General features: G+C 39.4%; 1 protein-coding gene across 1 annotated transcript in view; it reads left to right on the top strand.

The window, feature by feature from the left end:
- Positions 1-23,120, top strand: part of CDYL2 (chromodomain Y like 2) — a 56,739-nt gene extending 33,619 nt beyond the window's left edge. The window contains exons 3-7 of the mRNA XM_054269489.1: positions 6,804-7,021; positions 13,426-13,598; positions 18,061-18,271; positions 18,967-19,110; positions 21,200-23,120. Coding sequence (XP_054125464.1) covers positions 6,804-7,021; positions 13,426-13,598; positions 18,061-18,271; positions 18,967-19,110; positions 21,200-21,358 — 905 coding nt within the window. The 3' untranslated portion in view covers positions 21,359-23,120. The remainder of the gene's footprint in view (positions 1-6,803; positions 7,022-13,425; positions 13,599-18,060; positions 18,272-18,966; positions 19,111-21,199) is intronic.
- The last annotated feature ends 2,391 nt before the right edge of the window (positions 23,121-25,511 follow it).

The following is a 25,511-nucleotide window of genomic DNA, read 5'->3' as shown; positions in this document are numbered from 1 at the left end:
TCTGCTTTACTGTTGCCAATTCACCTTTTTATTTTGATTCAGTGAAGCTCTTCAAAATCTTTCCTAGTTTTCACTCTACTTATTTTGTATTGCCTTCAAGTTTTCCTCTCATATTTCTCTTCCCAGCTCATTAATGCATACATTAAATAAACTAATCCTCCTGCAGGTCCTTGGGACAGCCAGCTTGACATGATGAAAAGTAACCATTTGTTCCAATTATTTATTTTTATTAGCTACTTTCTATAGCCCATGATAGTACTCATTTCCTTAACAGCTTCTGCTGAATTGCCCTGCCAAAAACTTTTCAGAAGTCAACATAAATTATATCACCCTGCTTTCCATTTTCCAGCCTACTGGCAGCCTGGCAAATGCTCCTTGATTTGGGAAAGAGAACTGACCTTGCCCAGTCTTACTGGCTCTATGTGACAGCTACTGGAATCTTTCAAACCAGGCATCAAATATGCTATTAAAAACTCCCAAACCAGCAAAATGCATGGTCAGATTTAAATGCATAAGTACTCCTGATGAAGCCAATGAAAATTGAAGTTAAATCACTTAAAAGTGTATTTTGGCTTTTGCATTGTGAGGAGTTTGAGCTCATGTAAGAATGCTTAAAAGTTACCTGCTTCTTTAAGATAATTTGCATATCTAATTACACATGTGTATAAAGTTTTGGTGGGTTTTTTTTTACTGTTTCTAATTAAGTTTTTCTAATATTTTATTTTATAAGTGGAGAAGTTCTGATACAATATGTATCTTTGAAATGCATTAATTGCCATATTTTAAATTTTTTTGTTTAATGAAGAACTGAAGGGTCACAAAGAACTGTAAGGTCAAATGAGCCTCTCCTTTGTCCCCACAAGAGCTAAGGAGTGGCCTCCATCACCCCTGACTGAATAATCTCTGGCAGAGAGCTCTGGTTCAGGGGAAAGCTGCTTTTCCTGAGCAGCCAGGTGTTCTCTCCTGGCCCAAGAGCTGATCTCTGCAGCTCCTCTCACACAGCTCTTCATTACAATTTTTGTGTTCTCCAAATCCATCACTTGTGTTCTGTATTTTCTTCCCCTTGCATTCTGTAGGCAAAAGGAAAAGATCTTTAAATCTCTGTCTGGTTCTTTTCTGAAAAGCCCAAACTCAGCAGCTCTGCCAAGGTCAGGAATCCCTCGAGTCCTGCTGTGGGACACCCAGCACATGCAGAGTGGAGAAGGCTACAGAGAGGAGAGATGAGACTGTCTGAGGAATAGCAGACAGAAATTGGTGAAGAAGGGTCAAAATCAAATCACTAGGTTTTTTCTTAATATTGCCCTGCAAGCTTGAGAGAAGCCACATTTCCTGATCCAGGGGTCTGAAACATCAAGTGGAAGTAACTTGCACTACTCTTCACCAAGTCCAACAATTTCCTCAACTCCCTCAGTATTCACACTCACACAGAGGATGCCAGTGTGATCCTGCCCTGTGTCCCATTATTATCACAGAAACCCACACGAAAACCAGGCTGAAATTTTACAAATTACAAATGAAGAAAGTTTCAGAGAAAAATGCCCAATTTGTTGAATAACTGAAATTTTGTTCCAAACATTTTGGGTTTCAAAACTTTCTCCAAATCTGAGCCAAGGTCCTAAGGCTGTGTCCCTAGGGAGCAGGAGCAGTGTGGAGTCTGCTTGGCAGGACTCCCACGTTTAGCTTGGAGGCAGCCAGCTATGCCAGAGGTTTCAGGCAGTCTGCCACTGAGTCCGCAAGTTGAAAGCCTGGCATGCTCCATCAGTGCTTGCAGGGCTCCCAGGCACTAGATGTGGAACAAAGAGGGAGCCTGGAGGACCTGGTTTGCCTCCCAGAAGCTGTGGCTCCTGGGCAGCCCCGTTCAGAATCTGAGCGAGCAGACATTTGTGTCAGCTTGGAGATTGCCTGTATGGAACCCAAATGAATGTCAGATTCATTTCTCAGCTAAGTGTAAGACTGCACAGAAAATATGTATAGAAATTTAAGGTTTGTCATGACATAAAGCCTAGATTTGGAAAAGTCAAAAATTCCCTACAATTTGCAAACCTGGCTGTAGGCCCAGCTCTGCTACCAGTGTGGGCCTGTGCTTGAAGGTCTCCAAACCCACCAACCTCAACCAGTATTGTTTCATATTATAATAATGTTTAACCACCAATGCATTGAACCAAGCAATATAGACAGTAATATTAAAACTAGAAATAATCAAATAATAGGTATTTTGTTTGTCTGTCCATGGCAGTTCTGTTCAAACAAATAACACTCTTTGAAAACCAGCTTTTGATGACTCCTTAAATGAATATCCACCAGTCTCTCTGGTTTTGTGTATAAATCCACTTGGGTACAAGTGTTTCTTCTTCAGCTCTAGACAAACTCCCATCAGGAAGCTCTTTACCCCAGAAGGATGAGTGTGTACCTACAGGTGTGTGCACAAAATGTCCCAGTGGAGGCCTGGGACCTTGTGGAAATAGGGACAGATCTTTAATACCAAAAACTGTCTTCTACACATCCTGCCATAAGGAGAGCAGAATCATCTTTACTGACAGTTATTTAAGGGTCTGCAAATTGGAAAATATTGAAAAACTCTGTGAACAGCATCCATTGATGCTCCCAGGAGCTAACAACAGTGGTCTTTCTGATGATATTTGTTGTCTTCTGTTATCACATTTCTGTTTTTCTCCAGATATTGTAATTGAGAGTTATTGTTTTGTCAAGTTTCTTGACAGCATCAAAAAAATCCCCTTTTAATTTTATCTTTCCTTTTTCTACATCTCTCTTTCTGTGTACCATCTGCTGAAGAATTTCTGCCTGTCATGTATCACTAACCACTGTTTTTCTCCGCTACAAAAATCTTTGTAGTCTCCTGGTGCCCTTGATTTAAATACTCTCTGTGACTTAGTCACTGCTTCCTCTTGGTTTTTTAGTTCATTCTGTTTTATTTCTTCTGAAAGAATACTAGCAGTAAAAGACAAGCAAATAGGCTTGCTCTCTCACTTTGGATAAAAACTCATTGCTTTTAGATATCTTACAGATGCTCCCTTAGCTGGAGAAGTCAGAAATTATTAGTAAATTATCAACAGAGCACAGTTTTTAAGTATGTACAGTATTAACCATTACCCACAAGAAAGACAGAAAAGAGGCAGTTAGAGGCTGTTGGGAAGGCTGAGGAATGCCAAACTGCTTTATACCAGGGAGAGTGAGGGAGCATGGCTTATTTCACCTAGAAAATTTAAAGCCTCAGCTCCATCATCCTTTCCATCCAGCATAAATGCATACTGCTAATAAAAGCAGCAGTCCAGCTCTCCTTCCCATGACACCCTGATTGTTATTCCCATCCCTCCCTCTGCACCAGTTTTAATACTTTTGAGGCTACAAGGTGAACTGCATCTGTTTGAAAATTAACCAGTTGTGCAGGGTGAGTTTTCAGGCAGAACACATCACCAACTCATGGTGTGGCTGCTCTTACCAGTACTGGGGTTGCTGTGGAGGGTGGTGGCACCATTAAACTGGCTCTGATGAAACATTCAGAAAATTAATGTACTCAAAAAATGTATCTGAAAATAAAAAATTACAGTAGCTTGAGGTGTCCTCCAGCAGTGGGCAGCAGCAGTGAAGGAGATGTGGAGCTCCCCCAGAGCACTGAGGGTCAGTGCAATCTTTCCTCACTTTCCTCTCCCACTCTTTGTCTGCCTCAGCCTTTTAGAATATAAATTTCTAATGTGTTTTCTTCAATCCCTGGGAGAATGGAACCCCAGTGTCAGAGCCTTTGGCAGTGGTGCAGTACTGTAGAAGATGCAGGGATGGGCAGCTAAAATGAAGAGGATTACAGGAATAAAAGAGCCTTGGAGAGGGGGTGGCTTAGGGCAGCACAATCAAAGTTTACAAAATCATCAAGGCCTTGGATATACTAAATGCACAACTGCTGCTCCTGAAATCCCTTGATATCAGAACTAGGACCACTCACTGAAACTGGTGGAACATCAGATAAAAGCACAGATGAAAGAAAATTCTTCTCTGTGTAGTGGCTACCCAACTTCTCAAACTCATACCACAGGAAGCGTGGAGACAGACAGCATCAACAGGCTCAGAAGGGGATTAGAGAAATCCATGAAAAGGTCCACAAGCAAACACTGAAGGAAACAGGAGGGATGAGCCCTCTCATATTTCTATACAACATTTAGGGATGATACTATGGGAAAGGACTGCAGAAAGCAACCAAGCTTGCATTTTGTCCTTAAATAGCATCCTTTACTGCCCTCTTTTACTGCCATTCTTGGAGGAGGATTACTGCATGCAGCAGTGGTCTGGGAACTTCTTAGGTTGCCTTAAAAAATACTGAAGCTTCTTACAAATATAAATGTTGGCTTAGGTATTCAGCAAGTTCTGCTGCTGATTAAATACAAAGTAATAATTAGATTAAACTCCCAGTAAAGAGCATTTTCTCTGATTTTTTCAGTTTTCTTTTTGTATTTAGACCGAGCACCAAATACTCACAATTAAGCCAGAAAACCACTCTTAGATGTATCTAAAGCTTCCTTAGTTAATTGGTGACATCCTTAATTTGTTCCACGTGCAGTACAAATTGCTTTGTGTCTTTGAATGTCTCTTTTTGCCTGTCACAGTCATTTTTCACCTTGACATGCTCAGGTGCTGCTCCCCTTGTGTGCTGATATTGCCCCTCATGCAGGGACAATCCCAGTGGCTCCAGAGCAGGAGCTCCAGCACCTCCCACAGTGCTCAACTGGCCTGGTGCCACAGCAGGGCTGTCTTTAGAGTGTGCTGATCATTTTCTCCAGTTTATCGGATTAAACCCGATTACAGGGGTGCGCTGGAGACACAGAAACAACAAGCTACTCACTATAAATTGTTCTCTTAATGATCCACTTTTGGAAATGGCACTTTTTCATTTATGTTTCTTTCATATTGAATTTAGATCTTTCCTCTGATTAAATTTCTTTCAGCTGGCATCCAGATAGTTAAATACTGTGATAAGATCTATAGTTCCTTACATCATGCATTCATTTACAAACTGAATACATGAGAAAGAATAAAACAAACCAAAAAAATTACTGTGAGGCTTTTTGTTGAGCTGGATTATCTGAATGAATTAATCTTCTACTATTCTCTTACCATCAGTATTTAAAATAGATGTGGCATAATCTTCCACACGAGGTAGATAATCAGTACAGTTAGTCTGACACAACTTCCATTCTATGGGCATTTGTGCCTCTGATTTTGGAAGTTCTTTACACTTTTTTGGGAGTTTGAAATCACAATTCAGTAGCTTATTGCTTGTTAAGTACTGAATAGATAAAAGTGTAATATTTAATAGCTTGCCTCAGTCAAAGGGTTAATTAGTTTCAGTACATTATTCCCAATGACATTGGTGTTCTATTAGTAATATCAAAAGATGATTTCTGTTGTAAGAATACACTAAAAAAAAAAAATTAGGAAAAAGAAGAAACATGCCATAAGAAATTATTCATAGCATTTAAAGTTCAAGCACATGGTAATTTCTACACTTGTGGACACTTTTTGTCAAGAAAACAAATTTCCAATTCTTTTGGTTTCAAATGATTTTTTTAAAGTGATGATTTAATGGAATTTTGCCATGTTTGCATTGCACCAGGCAAATCCTCTATTCAGTATAACCCAGGCAATGCTTTAGATGGTATCTCTTAATTCAACAAGAAAAAAGAGTTTCCTGATTGACTGAACAGGCTCCTGGACCAGGTGGATCCCTGTGAGTAGATGTGTGAGTACCCACATGCACACCCCACTGAGCACTGGCTGTGTTCTCACATCCCATCTCCTGACTGCAGTGCACATACAGGATTTCACACACTGTGAACAATTCCACAGGCCACTGCCAACTGGGAGGTGTCAGACAGATCAGTTACCTACGTAAGCATCAGCTGAAACACAGCTAATCCAAAATGAGGGTAAGTGATTTTGGTTGAGAGGCATCTGTCATGAATTCACTGCTCAATTCTATTCCAGCAGAGCAGTTTTAATTGGATGGTGGTCACTTAAACTCTAAAATTTAAACCTGTATTCTGATATTCATGTCATCTGCCCTTTAAAAATTCCTGGATATTTGAAACCAGGAGCTGGAACAGGTCAGCTTTGGCAGGAGTAAAGAACAGAGCAAACAAAGGTGTTTTCATTCAACTCTCTCTTGGCCTTTCTTAAAAATACTGCATTGTGGGCTGGTATCTATATAAACAAAAACCAGTGACTTTAATCTCTGTCCCTCAACAGCCTGTCTCTGCTTTATTTTTAATGGCAATAGTGTGAAATATCTGTAATTAGAAAAGGATTATTACATAGAAACCTTATAAAGCTCCTTCAACACCCCCACTCAGCACTGTTACCAATCATCATCTATTGCCTATTACAGAAACACTGTAGACATCAGCAAAGGAGTGGTTTGCAGTTCATACACAGAGTAAGTCAGAATAAACTGTCTTTTAAAACTGACTTACTATTGCTCTTACTTGTTTTTAAGGAGGAATTACATCTTTCTTCTCATAGTTCTCTTTTTTTCCCTACTGCTGGATACTCTCCAAAATGGCATCAGTTCCTTGGGTCCAGAGGTTGTCTGATCAGAGAACAAAAAGTTCTGCACGTTGGAATACAGAATAAGAACAATGGCTTGAGGCCACATTTGACGAGCCAGGCACTTTTTGAAAATTTATTTTTTCCTGTTATTTTATATTTATCTGTTTTCATTGAAGCTAATAGAGAGTATCACTCCATTTCTTTGATGGTATAGAGGTAATTATGCTTCAATTCTTTCCATCTGCAAGGTTCTTCTCTGGCCAATGGAAGCTTGAATCTACACAGCACTGTGAAAAGGAAACTTGATGGAGAGAAAGATTATGTGTTTGATAAGAGACTGAGATACAGCGTGCGCCAAAATGAAAGTAACTGTCGCTTCAGGGACATTGTGGTCCGCAAAGAAGATGGTTTCACTCATATTCTGCTGTCAAGTCAGACTTCAGAGAACAATGCACTGACCCCAGAGGTAAGTGTTTAGCCCTAAAAGCCAAAGAAAGCCATCCCAATGTGTGGGTTATCTTGCAAACACTGCACTTGAATTCGATTTTATGTATTTTTTTCCTTAATTGATGAACTTAGAAAAGAAGTCTGGAGTACAGACATATCTGACTCTTTCACACTTGGGATTCCTATCCAGAAGAATGCAATGGAAATTAAATTTTAATTCACATGGCTGAAAAAAATAAAAGTAACTAAAGGAATGGCAGAATTAGTATTTCCAGCATGGAATTGTGTGAAGCTGCTTTTCACACATTGAAGTTACTGATATTTACTATCCTAGGAGAAATCTGCTCTCTTTCCTTTTACTAATTTAAATAGTGCTCCAGTTGTATACAGAGAATTTCAGTCTATATCCTGAGACAGCCTTTCTAAATTCCATCTTGATCCCTAATTACTTTTTCTCTGAATCACTGTATTTATTTATGAAATCTTAACCAATTAGGGACTCTATCCTCAGCTGAATTGCATAAAGTCATACAACATGTAAAAGATAGAAATGAATTCCCTTGTTCCAAACATTATACACACAGGGGCAGACTCAGACTTGCAGCTTGTACTACCCCAGTACACACACGGATCACTGCAAGGGCTGAGGAGCTTTTCCTTCCGTTCCCTGTGGCTGCAATGCCCTGTGACACCATTCCCATGTCAGAAGAAAAAGGGTGTCCATGAGTGCTGGCATCAGCATGGATGTCCTGGAGAGAAGAGGGCACACCTCAGCCCTGTTCACACCTGAGCCTGTCCCACACCTCAGCCCTGTTCACACCTGAGCCCTGTTCACACCTCAGCCCTGTTCACACCTGAGCCTGTTCCACACCTGAGCCCTGTTCACACCTGAGCCCTGTCCCACACCTGAGCCCTGTTCACACCTGAGCCTGTTCCCACCTGAGCCTGTCCCACACCTGATCCCTGTTCACACCTCAGCCCTGTTCACACCTGAGCCTGTTCACACCTGAGCCCTGTTCACACCTGAGCCTGTTCCCACCTGAGCCTGTCCCACACCTGATCCCTGTTCACACCTCAGCCCTGTTCACACCTGAGCCTGTCCCACACCTGAGCCCTGTTCACACCTGAGCCTGTTCCACACCTCAGCCCTGTTCACACCTGAGCCTGTCCCACACTTCAGCCCTGTCCCACACCTCAGCCCTGTTCACATCTGAGCCTGTTCACACCTGAGCCCTGTTCACACCTGAGCCTGTCCCACACCTCAGCCCTGTCCCACACCTCAGCCCTGTCCCACACCTCAGCCCTGTCACACACCTGAGCCCTGTCCCACACCTCAGCCCTGTTCACACCTTAGCCCTGTTCACACCTGAGCCTGTTCACACCTGAGCCTGTCCCACACCTCAGCCTGTTCACACTTCAGCCCTGTTCACACCTGAGCCCGTTCCCCAGGCAGTAAGGGCCTGCTGGATGGCCAGGGCTGCCATGGAGCAGGGAGGGAGCAGCAGGAGCTGCCTCCCAGCACCAGCCTGGCCTGGCTGAGGCTCCTGCAGGCAGAGCTCCTCCAGGGGCTGCCCTCACTGGGGAGATCTCGGCCTTTTCTGCCCCCTCTGTCCTACACAGCAACTTCAAGAGTGTATGAAATGCCAGTTTGAGCAGCACCTGAGGGAAGAGTAGATTGTAGCTGTGGGGAATCATGTCATTCAATAAGAAAAGGAGCAACTCTGAAGTTAATTACCTACTGTGGGCAGGTATGATGAGTCCCTTTCTCAAATGCACACATACACATGGGCAGTAATGCACTGAGTGATATAAACTGGCTAAAACCGATGGTACACAACATTTATCACTCCTAGTTTTTAAACTATCTAATATTTAGAAGGACTGTCTTGGTAATTAACACAGAACACCCAACACTTGCTTTTAACACTAATTTCTTAAAATGCATTAGATTGCATCAAATCCATCACTCCATCTCTGTCTTCATTACCACTAATTGACACTGCAGGTAATTTAGATGAAGGAGCTCAAGCACCTGAAAAAATATGAAATCATGGACTCTCTGTGTTCAGTAAGAGCAGACGTACCTTTACATTGCTGGCTGTGCTGTTCCACATCAGCAGAGTTCAGATGCTCTAACCAGGGGATTAATTCAGCATCTTTGGATCTGCCAAACCAATCCATTTCATCCTTTGAGAGTTTTCAATAAGCCAGGAACCCACCTCTGTGGAAGAATAAATGATAAGCATGTAATAGTCCTCTCCCTGCATCACCAGCACAGACTATTTCTAGAACCTTTACTGCAGCTCACTTGAAAACCAGGAAATGCATTTTAGAAAACCACTTTACTGACCAGGATGGTCAGGAATTAATCAGGTATTGAGTTCTCCACATGGAGATTGTCTGTTTAAACCTCATCCAGGCCAAGAGCAATCACAGGCTCTTGCCCTTGGAAGACTCATGGCTGTAAACATGAAACAGCTCCTTTGGCCTCAGTCCAGGCTGCTGCCCATGATCATTCACACCACAAAATCCAGCACCTCCAGGACTGGCAATTTCACATTCTTGCTGGCAATTACAGCAAAAACCCAGGAACTGAAAGGAGGAAGGTGTTGAATGACTTGTTCCTGCAGTTTGTCACCCATAGCCATAGGTGAGGCAAACTGACAAAGTGTTTTAGGGATGTTCAGAGCATTTTCAGTTTTGATGCCTTTTATCCCTAGTGAATATGAAATACAAACAAACAATTCCTACAAAATGAAGAAAGTGTGTTTCACTTTGTGTAAAGTGGTAACTTCAAGCTTTATTAGACATTCAGTAAATTATGTTTGCCAAATAGCAAATGAATCATTTATTCAGAGCAGGTTTATTTGATGTGCTTAAGTAGTGGCCTGGTTATACTTGGCCATCAGTGTTAAAGAAAAAAAAGGTGTGCACTGCAAACAATCATTTCAAACATTTAAACCTAAGCTTATACAAAATCCCATTCACCCCTCAATAGCTCTGCTTCCCTTTGGGCTTTATAGGAATCTTCAGATGAAATTAATATTTGTGTTCAACCATTGGCCCCTGGTATTTATGCCAATTAAAATAACAAAGAACTTATCTATACCCAAAAAAAAAAATAAAGTCTAGAGAACTCTGCCTGACTCTTCATCCTGTGTTACTGGTAACCCCAATTGTGCAGGTGATTTTAGCATGAAATGTGCCAATGCTCTTTCCAGCAGCCTTTGCACTGACTGATGTTGGCTTGGTGCTTCTTTAGTAATTGAGTCTTTTCTACAGAAATGTTCAGGGCACTATAGAAATTCTTTCTTATTTTTCACAAGAGCTCATAAAACTTCCAAGACATTGTCACAAAATAGCACAGTTTGTTCTTATTTCAGTAGCTTAGGCTTGCTACTTTTGTTTTTTAAATACATTTCTGAAATATTTAATTATGAATTCCATTAGGGCATTTTTTTCTTGTGGGACTTTTGCTGCTCCTGATGTTCTTTCTCCAGTGGTGCTGCTGCTGTTTTAACTCAGCACATCTCAAGGATCCAAATTCTGTTTCAGACTAAATAGACCCATCAGCTCTTCTCATTTAACACTATTAACAGAGCTAGGAGTTAATATTCCCCTGAATTAAAGTGAAACATTCTCTAAAGAGCCAGTGCTTCCACCCAGGAGTGACAGAACCACCTCAAGTACCTTCTCATACACAAGAATCAAGTTTCAAATTTCAATGTGAATAACAATGTTTAAAGTTCTCCCAGGTACATTTTGGAGCACTGGTTTGCCTTCACTTTTCCTACCCTGGAAATAATAAAAAAGAGGCAGGTACAAGTTTACTGTTCTGTGTAATTCTGCTCTCTACACAAAAGTAAATTGTGGGTTTGGGCCAGTGTTTGTGCCTTCAGCTTTCAAGGTTCCCAAGTCCTTTAGGTGCTGGACAGAAAGGACTCAGAATCAGTAACACAAAATTTATTTATGTAAAAAAGCACAAGTGGGGAAGAGGTTCTAAGAACAACAGAATGGCTTTAAAATTTGGGTTTACAGTAATATTTACAGAATAAATTAAATTATCTCTAAGAATATTCCTAAATTACCTTTAAGAATATCACAGTGAATCCTCAGAGATTCAGAAAAGCTAACTTTTATTAACTAGTGTTTCTATTTATGTGAACAAGAGACTTCTGTTCAAGATACTTCGTGTAATTGTGGTGATAAATTCCCAGCTCTTTGATTTTCCCAGAATGTAAGCAAGATGGAAAGCAAAGGGCACCAAATTCCTTTGGAAATTTCCTACTTCCAGCAAAAAGCATTAAAATAAGCTCTTAGAAGTTTAATTAAGTTTTTAACTGGTTCATGTTTATTTTGCAATATAAGACGTCCTGTTCAAGAACTAACAAGATTATTTACTTGACAGGATTAAAATTATAAGCAACTTCTGAGAAGGTGATAATTTTATGATATATTTGTGTTTCAATAAAACAGTAAGCGAAGCACTAGGTCTGGTCTAAATTTACAATCCAGTCAACTACCATAACCTAAATAACTGGCCCATTCTGTTGTGTAAATACTGCCTCAGAAACTTTCATCAAATGCATTCAGAAAGAAATACTGTCTCCACAATTGCTGAATGGGTATCATCATGGCATCATACTTAATGCAGCATTCCTCACTGGATAGAAAAATGTATTCCCTAATATTATTTATACATTCACCCTAAGAAAGAGCAGATTGTGAGATTTTTTCCAGTGAATTGAGAGGATAACATTGCATTCAGATGGAACTAGGAAAACCAAAATACTTTCTTTTTTTTAATTTCAATATCTACCACATTCTAAAGTTTCTCTTTTAACACTGATTAAAGGTTTTAGGGGGTTTTCCCCTTTGTTTCCCCATTTTATGTGCAGTGTTGCTGTGTTTCTCCAAGCTGAGGGCTGAGACAGCCTCTGAGACTGTCAGAATAAACAGTGCTCCTAAAATTGCTGATGACATTTTTGTACCTGCATAAGAATTTCAAATACACTTCCAAATTCTGCAGCTTTTAATTACTTCACTTCCACCCACTGTCACACACTCAGTATTACAGACATTCTGAAGTGCTCTTGTGGAAGTGAAGCATCTGAAAGTTCACCAGCTGCTCTCTCATGGCCAGTCCCAGCAGCCAGTAATACTCATCCTTACACAAACCCACAGGGAAAGCAGCACAATCCATAGGATTTCTATTAAAAGGCTAACCAGGGGGTGGCATCAACAAAACTTCAGTGTTCAGGGACATTTCTTAAACAAGGCACTTCAGAGATCTAAAGAAGTTTTGGTAACAGAAAGTAGTGAACAGAAATAATCACAGGCTAAAAAATCTTGGGTTTCTCTCACATGGAAATTCTATTTAAATCCCCAGCCACATTTAGCTCTCTCTTACCTAAATTTACACCAACAGCAAAGCTTTTGGTGCAAAAGAGAAAGCTTTGAAACAGCAGGACCATGTCTATAGGAAATACTTTGGCACATGGGTATGATGAAGGACAGAGGTGTCACACTAGATGAAATCAGGGCCCTTGCAGTGAGGAGCAAATTATTTAAAATGAGGAGCACATTATAGAGGAGAGGGGCCTGAAATGAGTTACAGCTCATTACAGCTCACAAACCATGCCCAACTGTGACCAAACAAGAAGTTACCCATCAGAAGTTTATGAAATAAAATTTCCTTTTAAAAATCATTAGGAAACAATTCTCTGTGCAGGTGAAAGGCCATTTTCCTACAATACCAGCAGCTCAATTCTATATAAATTTTGATTAGGTTTGATTCATGGTGTAATTAATAGCTTGATCCAGTTTTAAAACAAAGTCAAAATGTCTCTTTTTCAAGGGACTTCTACGATTTAACTTTTGTAAACTGTAAAAATGAATAATATATTTGTCATGTTGATGTATATGATGTCTTCTTGTCCTGCTTTGCTCTGGTTGTAGTCACACAAACCAAAGTAGTTGAAGTACTGAAAACTGGGGTTTAAAAATTTTGCTTTCAAGTGTTGAGGTTAATAACAGGCTTTTGCTATGATAAACATGTTCCTGAGGATACAGTGATGTACACAATGAAAATTAAAAAGTGATATTTGAAATTATTAAATTGCAATCAAATAGCATAAGCTGGGTAGAATTTCCCATACAACAAAGAATCCCCAAGTCCTAAAACCTCTTGCAATTAGTAAAACATCAACAAAGCACTGCCAAATAGAAATTATTCTGCAAACTCTCAGTGTTATCATTCTAATGATTCTAATATCATTCTATATTAAAATTCTATATATAATTGATGTAACTATTACTAGCGCCCAAAATTTAAGTCTCTCAAAATCAATAAGGTTTGTAAAAGTAGGGAAATGATATTGCCACGGCATGCATGTCGAATTGTTTACTTTTCTTTATCCACAGATCATGAAGGAAGTTCGGAGAGCATTGTGCAATGCATCAGCTGATGACAGTAAACTCTTACTTCTCAGCGCAGTGGGAAGTGTATTCTGTAGTGGCCTAGATTACTCATATTTAATTGGCAGGTTATCCAATGACAGAAGAAAGGAAAGCACTAGGATTGCAGAAGCTATAAGGTGACCCAAGCTTACCTATGATCTCTAAATTATGAAATGCAGTGTGTGATTATAAAGATATTTATCAGGTCCAAAAATGTTGTATATTTAAATGTTGATTGCATTCCAATTATAGTCCTGCAAATTTGTTTAGTAAAAAGAAACTTGGACCTTTCCATATTAGAAAAGAAAGCACATTTCTTCCAGTGCTAATATCCATAGGGATTTATTTTATTCTAATTCTCTGTATTTAATATTTCAAATCAGTCCTCTAAAATCAAATACAACTTTGTTGTTGTTTTTCCAAATTCAGTATTGCTTCATGTTCTAAAGTGGTTCCTGAAAGGCAGATCTTTTACTTGTTTTAATGTTCATCATTTTAATTAATTTCAGTCCAAATGGGAATCCATGGCTTATATTCTGTTGAAATAGCAATCTGCCACTGTATTTCAGAACCTTACTAGAAGGGTCTCCACTCTTCTTCTTAAATTTAAATTACTTAATATATATGTAAATGTAATTTTATTTTTGTAACTAAAATGCAACTTTCCTTATATATATATATATATATATCACATCACCTTAATAGAATTCCAGGGTTTATAACATGCAGTCTGCAAATCATCTGCACAACACATCACCAAATGTTCCATTATCCACTAGGCAGATTTTCCAGTATAAATCAATATTATTCCACTAAAGCCAATGGTATTTCACCAATTTGGAGACAATTTGGTCCCTTTTTTCCCTCCATTTTCTACAAATAAATATTCTTCTGAGGGCTTTAAAACTTCATGCAACAATACTATGAAGGAATATTAAAGAATTTTTTACAAGATATGTCTACTTGGGATTTATTAGTATATGTAAGATCAGGTTTAGATATTACACAAAGTATATTAACCACCAATTATCTTGGTTACAACTGCTGCAGATCAGCTTGGATTCCAGGTTTAAAAATTGTGAAATTCTCAAAGTAGCAATTATTTTGAAAGACTTTAAAAGATACTTCTTAAATGTAGTAAGTTACAAGCTGTTTATAAGACCCTAAATATGCTCAAATATCACGGAGTGATATTTTTTAAAAGAGAAACCCTTTGAAGGACACCGTCTAAGTTTATTTTTTAAATGTGAGGGTTTTTTAACAATGTAGAACAAAAAAAAAAGTGAGGGTAGAAAATCACAATTCTTGTTTGAAAACACAGGCACACTCACCACCCACCAAACGATACAAATTTAGTATTATTGTAAAAATTGTGCAGTTAAGTGTTGCTATATAAGTTTACATTTCTTTGCATACATCTAATATACAGGTGTACTTATCAATCCAACATTTAAATAAGTATAAGCCAGACTGTGATACTCAGTTTTTCCACCCTTGGACTCACAGAACACTCTTGAAATACTGGTACAATGTACTGCTTGTACCTTGTCAAGAATGTCGGCTTCAGGCCCACTGAAAATAGATTTTTATTGTACTTCTGGAAACAATACCCTACGTTTTCCATTTAGCACTCTCTGTGCTTTCTGTGAACAAAGGACTCAGCTCATGGAAAATAAACTGTAATAAGAGAAGAAAAAATGTCCATTGCTTTTTTCAATGGTTTGGATGTCCTAAAATACATCCATGGATCTCTGCTTCTGCTGCTTTACATCAAGTTAGACTTGTATCAAAGTGAATTTGAAGTCTTGGTTACCATGTGTTTCCACTTTCCAAGCGTGGCTCTCCTGTACCGGTCACAAGTTACAGCTGAAGTTTCAATCCCTATCAAGACTCCTCTCCCATCAATGGATCAGTCACTGGTGCGGTGCCTCAGCCACTGGTGTTGGCAATGAATGGATGTGCAGCACTGCAGCTCCATCCCAGATCCATGCCAGATCCATCCCAGTCCCACCAGTGAGCTGCCACCCTCCACAAGCTGTCCTGGAGCAGGGAAAAGGCAGAGAGGCTGCCCAGTGTGACCTGCAGAGCCCTGGGATGGACTCATGGAAGGCATTCCCACACTGGGCTCACACCACCAGCTGGGCAGCGCTGTGGGACCTGAGCCACAACATTCTGGGTGTGCTCAGAAGAAAACAGACAAGGACAAATTTACTTGCTCAGCTTCTTTACAGCCCTGGATGTAAAGCCTACAAGCCCTGACCAGCAGCAAGAGCCTGGAACAGTGCAGAAGTGTCTGAGCATCCCAGCAGGTATTCCATGGTCAGCCTTTTGGATATGCTCTAGCAAATCCAGAAGCCTCCTGCAGACACGTTTTCCTGTATTTAAGCATCTGGATCTACTGTGCAACAACAGCTATAATGTGAAATCCTTTTCAAAGACTGCTTTGAATTGAAACAAGGATCCTGTAGCCCAGAAACTCCCTGGGTGAACTTATAGTTTGGAGACAAGGAAACGTGCCAAGTTCAGGGTACAGAGACAACCCACTGAAACAAGGCACCAAACAGGAAACAAAGACAAATGGAGTGCTGGTCACAGCAGCTTCTGGAGACCAAAGGCAGGCATTTGTTCCCTTCATCATCTCCCAGTACTGTAGCCTTCCACTCCATCCTAGAGGTAGCATGTTCTATACCCATCCATTTTACCATCCTCTGTGCTCCCCATTCTTCCCTCATGACAGAGGCTCACTGTGTCTTCTCAATGTTGTGTTCCACTCTCTCCAGGTCCTCCCTTCCTTGCTCACTCATCTGAAGACTTCTTCAACTCTTCCCCTCCATTAATGTGTTCTGCTTTGTTCTTCTTCCACATTATGTTTCCTCTCCACATCCCAAATTGCTTTTCCATATTCACTTCCAGTCCCGTTTATCACCATGATTCCTGCTTCTCTACACAACACTGGTTTTATCTGCCTCCACAGGATCCTCAGATTTACTGCCACCATTTATCCTTGGTTTGCTTTCTTTTTACCTATCATTCATCACATCCCTATTCACAACTGCAGTCCTGTCTGAAAGACTTACGTAACTACTGAGGTTCTCAAAATTCTGGAATTAATGAGGTGCAGTGATCCACAGTCACTGTTCAGTCATAAACAACCAAAGAAATAATGAGATAAGGGAACAGCATTGTATCTGCAACAAAAACTAATCACAACTCTCCTTAACCCTGCTCTCCTCTAGACAGAAATGGTCTTGAACAGACAAAAACCATGTTCCTTATTTCACTCTCTTTGTCTTGACAGTGATCTCCTGGTTTACTACTGTGAACAGAGCTGCATCAATTCTCTATTTTCCCATGGTCCTCCTTACTAGAGGACTTCAAAACCAGAATGTATTAATTGAAAATTTAATGCTGGGTCATCTCAGACTCTTTGTCCTCATGTAAAACACAGCCAGTGCCCCTGCACTTCAGCCCAGCTGCCACATGTGCTCTCTTACCTGCAAGGCCCACCTGTGCTCAGGTACAGAGGCCTGGATCCTTTTGACCTCAGTGGGAGAGCAGCAGCTCATCAAGGGCACATTTGACAAAATGTTCTTTTCTAAAATCTGTCAGCAAAGATGCACTCTGGATCTAATAAATGCCCAGTGCAGGGACAGAATCTCCTCTTTTGTTTGGAATTTGATTTATCCATGTATTTTTTCTAAAGTAACTGAGCATCTCGTTTGCCTCCATATACCTGCTGTGCACTGAGCTGCTGGAGCCCATCATTTGCCCACAATTACACTCTTGCTTTTTCCTAATTGGTGTAAAGGCTGTTCCATTCAACAGATGTCTTTCCACAGCTGCTGGTAGGTAGCTTATTTAAAAGATCTCCTCATTGCACAGAATTTAACATATTCTAGTTCATTCATCCAGATGAATCCGATGACATTTAACTTCCCTGTAATTTCTCATCACATTACTGGGGTGGTCAGGCAAGGGCATCTGCTGTGTAATGGCTTTGCTGAAGATTTTTGCAATGAAGATCCAACTGAAGATCACTCATCATGTTCAGACTTTCTCTGACTCCTCTTTGCATGTCTTGTTCTTTCTGCTGGTGCCATAAACATTACAATCTCCCAATTCACTGATGGGACTTGCAGTAACCTTTGACACAGGATCTTAGGAAAACTTTTTGAAAAAAATTTTAAAATCAGACTGTTATATTTCATCAGCAGCCAAGCAAGGTCCATCCCAGCCACTGTGGAGCAAACCAAGAAGTGCTGTGTGTTCAAACTCGGGAGTTACTGGTCCAGAAGCAAAACTAACCCAACCAAACCTTCCTGCAAAAGTATCACACTCAGTGCAATCCACTTAATCAGACCATATACAACATACACAAAACTATGCAATAGCCCAGGTACTCAGAAAGATTAAATAACTAAAAATAAGCAGACTTTTCCATGTGCAAACTAGAAGGTATCTTGCAGTTCTCACCTCATAAAACTGGGCATTTGTTGTGTTCTTCTGTGGTTCTAATTTGTTTTCAGATTAAGTACTTTAAACTTGGATATTTATGTGTTACTTCTGTATTCAAGATCTTTCTTTTATTTTTTATTTTAGGGATTTTGTAAAAGCTTTTATTCAATTTAAGAAGCCAATTGTGGTTGCTATCAACGGCCCTGCTCTGGGGTTAGGAGCTTCTATTTTACCACTCTGTGATATCGTTTGGGCAAGTGAGAAGGCTTGGTTTCAGACACCATATGCAACAATCCGACTCACTCCAGCTGGCTGCTCATCATACACATTCCCACAAATTCTGGGTGTTGCACTGGTAAGGTTTTCCACCTCAAATTGCTGAAGAACCTTTCATAAACTCCTGATTCTTTCTCTCTTTAAAAAGTAAACAATTTTCTTAATTTAATGAAAATGAAATCTGTGGAAAGTTCATCTAATCACTACCAACTTCTTATCATGAAATAATCTTGGAATTCAATATACAACACCTGCTGTACACAAGAAAGATTGAAAAAGCAAAGATTGTCAACAGCATGGTAGAAAAGAGAAGAAATATATTAGCAGAATAACCTTGCAGAGCAGTTGTCTGTATCATATTAGGAGTGGGCAGTAATACAGGCAGATACTGCTCTCTGCTCTTTAAAGATAATCCACAATGATTCCAGTAAGGCTGCTTAGCTTTTACCAGTATAATAAATCAGAATTTGTCTCACAGATATTCCCTACTGGGTTCCATGAGTCTCCACACAGTATCACTGATAGTTACTCTTGTAAGATCAGCAATACAGATTCACCATGCATGCCAGCACATTTCTCTTAAATTAAACCCATGCTGTGCTCTGGCCACCTGCACAATCCTTAAATAGCTACTGAAACTCCTTTTAAAGTATTTTGCAGTACGGAAAGATACAGAAGAACATTTGTAATTTAATCGTAAAAATAGCAGGCAAGTATGAGAAAAATTTGAAGGGAATTATAACCCAAGATTACCAGAGTCTTTTGGTTTCACAGGCAAATGAAATGTTGTTCTGTGGGAGAAAGCTGACAGCACAGGAAGCCTGCAGCAGAGGACTGGTGTCACAAGTATTTTGGCCAACAACATTTAGCCAAGAAGTGATGCTACGAGTGAAAGAAATGGCATCCTGCAGTGCAGTGGTAAGAAATCAAACCCCCTCATTAAATTTCACAGACATTTCACAGAGGTAAGGTGAGCTCCCAAGGCTTGTCACATGTGGGACCTCAGTTTCCACAACCATACCTGTGAAAGGAGGCTGACATCAGAAAACCTGGATAGGAATCAGTGAGCTCATGGAGTCTCTCGTTTTTCAGGGATCAGGATGGGAGGAGTTATTTCCTTCCACAATATTGGCATTTTTTCAATGATTGGCACCTCCTTGCCTCATATTTTGAAAGGGGATTTCAGCACAGGTTTCCTGCATGAAGGTGTAACAGTCTGAAACTCTACAACTGTACTGGGAAACCTGTAAGAAAACAGATTTGCCCTTCACTTTGTCCTGGCCTACAGGACAGGATTTCAGCTGTATCTGCCTTCTTTCTGCACCTGCACTGCTGGTGCAGAATGTTCCAGACAGAAGGGTAGGGTAGTGCCAGCTAAGCTCTGCTGTGAAGGAGAGGTGAGATCCAGACAAGGGGGAGTTGAACACATTCTGGTCACAGTGGATTATAACTTTTCCTTTTGTGTACACAAAAGTTGAAAGAAAATCCTTTCCTGTCTTCCTAGAGGTTTTTCCCTTCAGGCAGATGTACTCCTATTCTGGGCACATCCTTGTTTAAAAAACATGCAGTGAAGAAAGTGATACTGGCTGCAATAAAACTGCAGTAATTAAAGTGAAAACTGTTATAGTTTCTTGCTGTATTTCCTATGTCTGAATCTGTCTCAGCATCCTTCAGTTTCATTGGAAAGATCTGCTATAAAAGTAGGTAGAGACACAAGAGAATTTTAATTAAACAAAGTGTAGATTAGAACTCACAGAAGACATTGAGAATGAAACTCTCTGGAAATGTAGCAGAATTTTATTTGATGATGCTGATACAATGTGTATTATTTGAGTAGAGAAAACCTCTGGGCTTTACTGTGAATTCTTCCTTCCCTCACTGCTAGTGGCTGTCAAAGAAATTTTCTCAAGACGCCTTGGAAAGACCAGTGCTGACTTGTGGACAAAGATAAACCTTCAAAGACTTGTTCACAAACAGACCACAAAAAATGCACAGGGCCCTTGATTTGCTATTAACACCATTTACTTGAGTTAAAGACTAATACTACTTTGCAATAGCAGTGTTGAAACCCACAACATGTAGGAACTGGGCTTAACATGAAGGTCTGGACAAAGCTGAATGAAGAGAATGCAACTCCCTTCCCACAGAACACTGTGTTAGTTATATTAAATCTCCTGTCCTCAGCAAATCAGTAATGTAGGAATTATTATTGGGTTTGTTTGACCAGTTCATTTCCTTGTGAGATACAGACTGGTGGTGTGTATTTAAAAACTAATTTAAAGGAATCAATCTCAATGTGTTTAAAAATGGGCCTGGGAGAAAGGAGCTGAACTATGGGAGCAACCATGGACCTGCAGTTTGTGCCTTTCAGAACTTGCAACAATTACTAAGAGCTTGAGGTTGGGCTTTCTATTGCAAAGATCTCAGGTGATTTGATGTATCTGCCAAGTAAATCTAACTCCACAACACAGTCAGAGGATGCTTGTTATGCTTAGTACCATTCTTTTACAAAATATTCCACTTTTATAAAAATGTAAGCAAATAGGCTTAGAAAGGGATTTGCAGCATTAAATTCTGTATTGATAAGGAAATAATACATGAGGGAAAATTCTCAAAGATAATGGACATCCACATTTGGGTTTCCAACATGTCTACCCTTAAAAGCCACCTTCCAGAAAACAGGTAGCCAGTATATTGTCCCTCACACATTTTCATTTCAATGTGAGGGAGTTCAGCTCCTTGTGCTTCATGGCACTCCTTCAACAAACTAAGGTACTTTAGAATCCCTTCTTCTTTTAAAAACCTGGCACTAACCCATCAACCTCAATTCTTAAAGATGCTGGCTATCAGCAAGTGGAGTTGTGACTAGAAATCAAATGTCATTTCTGTGCCCAGAGGAGTTATTTAGATCGTAAAACAGAGTCAGTATAAAAATGCTGGTCATGCCAGTATCCATAGTAATTTTTTCAGATTCAGAATAAAATACTGAGTTGTATTTTGGCTTTAGGTATTGGAAGAGTCCAAATGTCTCGTGCGGAGCTTCCTGAAATCCGGACTTGAAGAGGTGAACGAGAAGGAGTGTCAGATGTTAAAACAGCTGTGGAGTTCTTCCAAAGGACTGGATTCATTATTCAGCTACTTGCAAGACAAAATTTATGAAGTCTGATATCTTGGCCTAACTTAAAGAGAAATTGCTCCAGTAGTGACCAGAGTCAGACATGACCATGTTTGAGAAGCAGAGGCAATGCATCAGTGAGGAATTTGTGACAGTGATCCCAATGCTGTGTGAGCTGCACAGCTGCTCGTAGCTGGTTTGATTTTGTGTAACCAAGACGTGGGCAGGCGTTGAGTGCACGTAACCTGTGCAGAGGCTGCATCTTTCACATTGCTCATCCACATCCAACTCTACATTCCATATGCTGAGAAGCACCACTGAGGCCCAGCAAGGCTCACCCCCCTGTAAGGGTTTATTTTGTCTGTCCTTCTTAACTTATTCTTGCTGTTGCAGCACACCAGGGCTGACACAGAGGGCTCAGTCTAAAATCCGGGTCAGCGTGACCTTTGGTAGACCCAAAAACCATACATTAGAAATATGTTAATTATTTTTTTCTAAGTTCTAACAGTTTAATGGAAAAATCTGATAATTTATATGTATAATATGTAAAGTTAGTTTACAAAAACTTCTAGAATTTTTTTTCTTTGTTAAATTTATTTAACTTATTTATTTTGTGTTCATATTCAGTTGTTTATTGATCACAGATCTTATTTTCATATTACCCTTTTGACTGAATTAAAGGTATCACATGAGAATGCAAACACATTTTTAGCAGCAAACTAGTAGAAAAATAAAGAATATATAGAAAACCCACAGAATATTGTGGGCAGTAAATGAAACAGCCACGTGCATGCTCCTCTATGTGTAAAACTGTACAAAAAAATGTATGAAAACAGATTCATTTGCCAGGGTTAAGAGAAAAAAAAGTGGGTTCTGACACAGTGAGTCCCCCTTAAGTCTCTCTTCACTTTCTGCCTTCTTGAGGAGCACTGAAGGGCTCACCAACCAGATGCTTTATTTAAGTTTACTATACTCCTGTTAGCCGATACCAGTAACAGGGTGAGTGGTGCCCTTGCGTGGCATCGTACTGTTTTTCAGGGTTGAACACCCCTTATGGTCTGAAGTCTAAAAGCAAATCCTTATGAGCCTTAGTCTAGCTGCCTGATTCCTCAGGTGTGAGATAATTTCTGCTCTGGAGGCCTTTGGGTGTGGGCCAGCAGTTTATACAAGGTGCTAGGCATTGAACTCAGTGGAGGCAGAGGTTTTGTTTTGCTTTTCCCAGCTCTCCACATCTGGCCACCCCAGCACCTGTTACAAGAACTTCTGGCTATCCATAAAAGCAGTCCACAATAAAGAAGGAAAATCCTATCTGCTCTTTTGGAATGTGATCCTAGTACTGTTCAGTGACACTGACAGACTTCTGAACACTGGATGTCTCTCAGTTCTTTCCTGCCATGGGCAGTTTGTGTGGAAAGGACAGGAGCATGCTCTGAGACTTCACCTGCCATTGTAGTACGCCCAAATTGAAACCTCTTGAAGCAGAAGCTTTGCACATTTGTTTGCTTTGTAATTTGTGCACTTGCTCTCCACCCTTGAGCTCAGTGACTTATTATGATTTAAACCTCTGCAAATGAGGCTGCTCAGCTTTCTCTCTCTTAGCATTTCCATAAAGAGTTTCAACAAAGCCTTTGTAAAGTTAACAAACAGGTGATTACAGTAAACAGTAGCCTTCAACATATTAATGTAACATTTCTTTTTCCACAAATAATTAGAAGTGCTGTTTTTATGCCCTAATTGTACCACTGAATTTTAAGGAAATCATTACTCTAAATGCAGAAGTTCTCATGGCAATTCTTCATTAAAAAGACAGAATCTGGCTTCTAATAAGCCTGTTTAAAATGTTTTTAAGAGGAACTTATTGAAACCATTAGCTTATTTTAAAATGACTGAAAGAGAACTCTTTCAATAACTATTTGAAGTGATGGGTGCACCACTTGGTTTATACCAACCCTTGCTGTTGTCCACAACTTGCCAGCAGCACCATGGGGCAGGCTGGATCAATGTCCTGGGCTCCCAGCAGGGCAGGTGCACACAGAGTCACCTGGAAAAAGAGGGGTTACCCCAGTGAAAACCACACACACACACACACACACACACACACACATGAGTTTGCACAGTCAGGCCTCCAGCATACACCTTCAGAAAAAGGAAAAAAGGCAATGGAAAGTACCACGATTCCTCAATTTCCTTTATTTCCTTTACTCCCGTCCAGAGAGCCATAACTCCTAGTCATGTGTTAATAAGATTTTAGGAAGTTTATTTCAATACTATGCTTAGTTTTTGTAGATAAATATAGCAAGATTGCTCAGCAATGTGAAGGAATGCGTTCCGAAAGAGATTTGCAAACAAGGAAGAATCTTATGTTGTTGGATCTTTAAAACTGCACCATTTCATCTGAATTTTCAGATATCTGTATCTTAGCATTTTTTATGACAAAGGAATGGTTGAAATACATTTTCTATAATTATTTTTCCATTAAAGCAAGCGCTAACCATAGTTAACATTTTTAATTATTCATATCTATACAGTTACAATCTAGTTTTCATGGAATCTATTTTCCCCTCAAAAAAGAGTAATAACAATGTTGAAAGCTTCTTTTCCAGTATTTAAATATCAGAATCTAAATTTTCTCTTGTGTTTCTATCCTTACTAGGTATTCAGATGTCTAGATGTACTGTACATATTAGTCTGGGTACCTTTACTAATATTCACAGTATTTAAGATTAAAAATGCAATTTGTTGTTTAAGTATGTTATTTTATTCTTGTGTAAATTGTTTTGTACAATCTTTAAAATTCTACAGTTTTGCATTTGTAGATATTAAAGGTAAACAATTTATTTTGTGTTGTCCTGCATGTATATTTTTGCTGTAGATAAGTGTTGCTTAGTTTACTATTTCAGTACATTTCTGTTTAAATAAATAAGCTTACAAACTTTAATACAGTATATATTTTCAAAATATAAACTTTTATATTTCTGTGGTAGGTTAGGGTATGCGTTTTAGGCAATCTTTTTCACTACTATGAACTGTTCTTTTAATCTATAATATAATGGTTTTGTGCCAATAGTTTTTCATTAGAATAAAATGCTCTTTTAATGTTAGGGATGAACAAACAGTTTTGGTTGGGGTTTGTTTTATTTTTGGTTTTGGGTTTTTTAATTATTTTGCCAGCCTTTACAGTTTTAAATATAATTTATAAATGCATTGCATTTGTGAATAAGCCTTACCATTAGGTACAAGAAATCTTTAAAGCTGCATAATTGCTTGTGCAGCACTAAGGACTTCCCCAAATAATTGCTGTAAGAAAGTTAGCAAATCAGAGTACAGGGCCTTAAGTTTTTCTTGTGAAAAGGATAATACGGGTTGTTTCTTTGAACAACATAGGTAGACTTGTCAGCATGGGCTTTGTTATATATAAACTGTGCATTTGTGCTCCCAACCATGGTGGTTTAATCTCAGGCTTTGTGTGGCTGGGTCTATAAAAGTCAAATCTGGCTAAAGCCAGCACTCTTTAGGAGACACTAAAGAAGTTTACATAAGAGACTTATAGACAATCTTATCATAGTACATTTGGGTACTCGCTCTCCTCGATGTGTTATCTGTGTCTGCCCAATTAACCATATGTTTTAAGCCATATTAAATCTCTTTACTGCTACTTTAAATACTACACTGAAAGTCAGTCACTAGCTTGCTTGCTCACAGACAGGATTTCGATTTTTAGTGAATAAAAATGTTATGCCTTCCATAAAAACAAAGGACCAAAGAATTGCATTATCCTAATCAAGCATTAGTTCCTTGCCAGTGAACTAGTTTGACATTTGTACCGAAGATCAAACAGTCTCTTTCTGCTTCAAAACTGCATCCTCATCCATGTCAGGTGTAAGGGGGAAAGATGTATCCACTGAGCTATTGGGAAAGGAGTGATGTTCAGCTGGGATGGCATGTCTATTGGTAAGGCTTATTACCAAACCTCTGAGATGAAGCAAAGAACCAAAAATTCACAAGTTATGTCAATGTAAATTTATTTTCAGAACTTGCACAAATAATTAATTATAGAACTTTGCAAATTAGGCCCTTAAGTTATTTTGTCAGAATGCCATGGAACAGACTAAAACAGTTTCTAATATTTGTAATGATGAGTACATATTATAATATTATAAGGGTACAGGCACCCCTATATCACAGTGTTGTAAATATTTTCTGA

This window comes from Melozone crissalis, unplaced genomic scaffold, assembly GCF_028551555.1.
Source record: "Melozone crissalis strain CALT ecotype California unplaced genomic scaffold, PUWL_Pcris_2 ptg000007l_1, whole genome shotgun sequence".
Classification (NCBI taxonomy): domain Eukaryota; kingdom Metazoa; phylum Chordata; class Aves; order Passeriformes; family Passerellidae; genus Melozone; species Melozone crissalis.
This window is presented reverse-complemented; position numbering and strand designations above follow the sequence as displayed.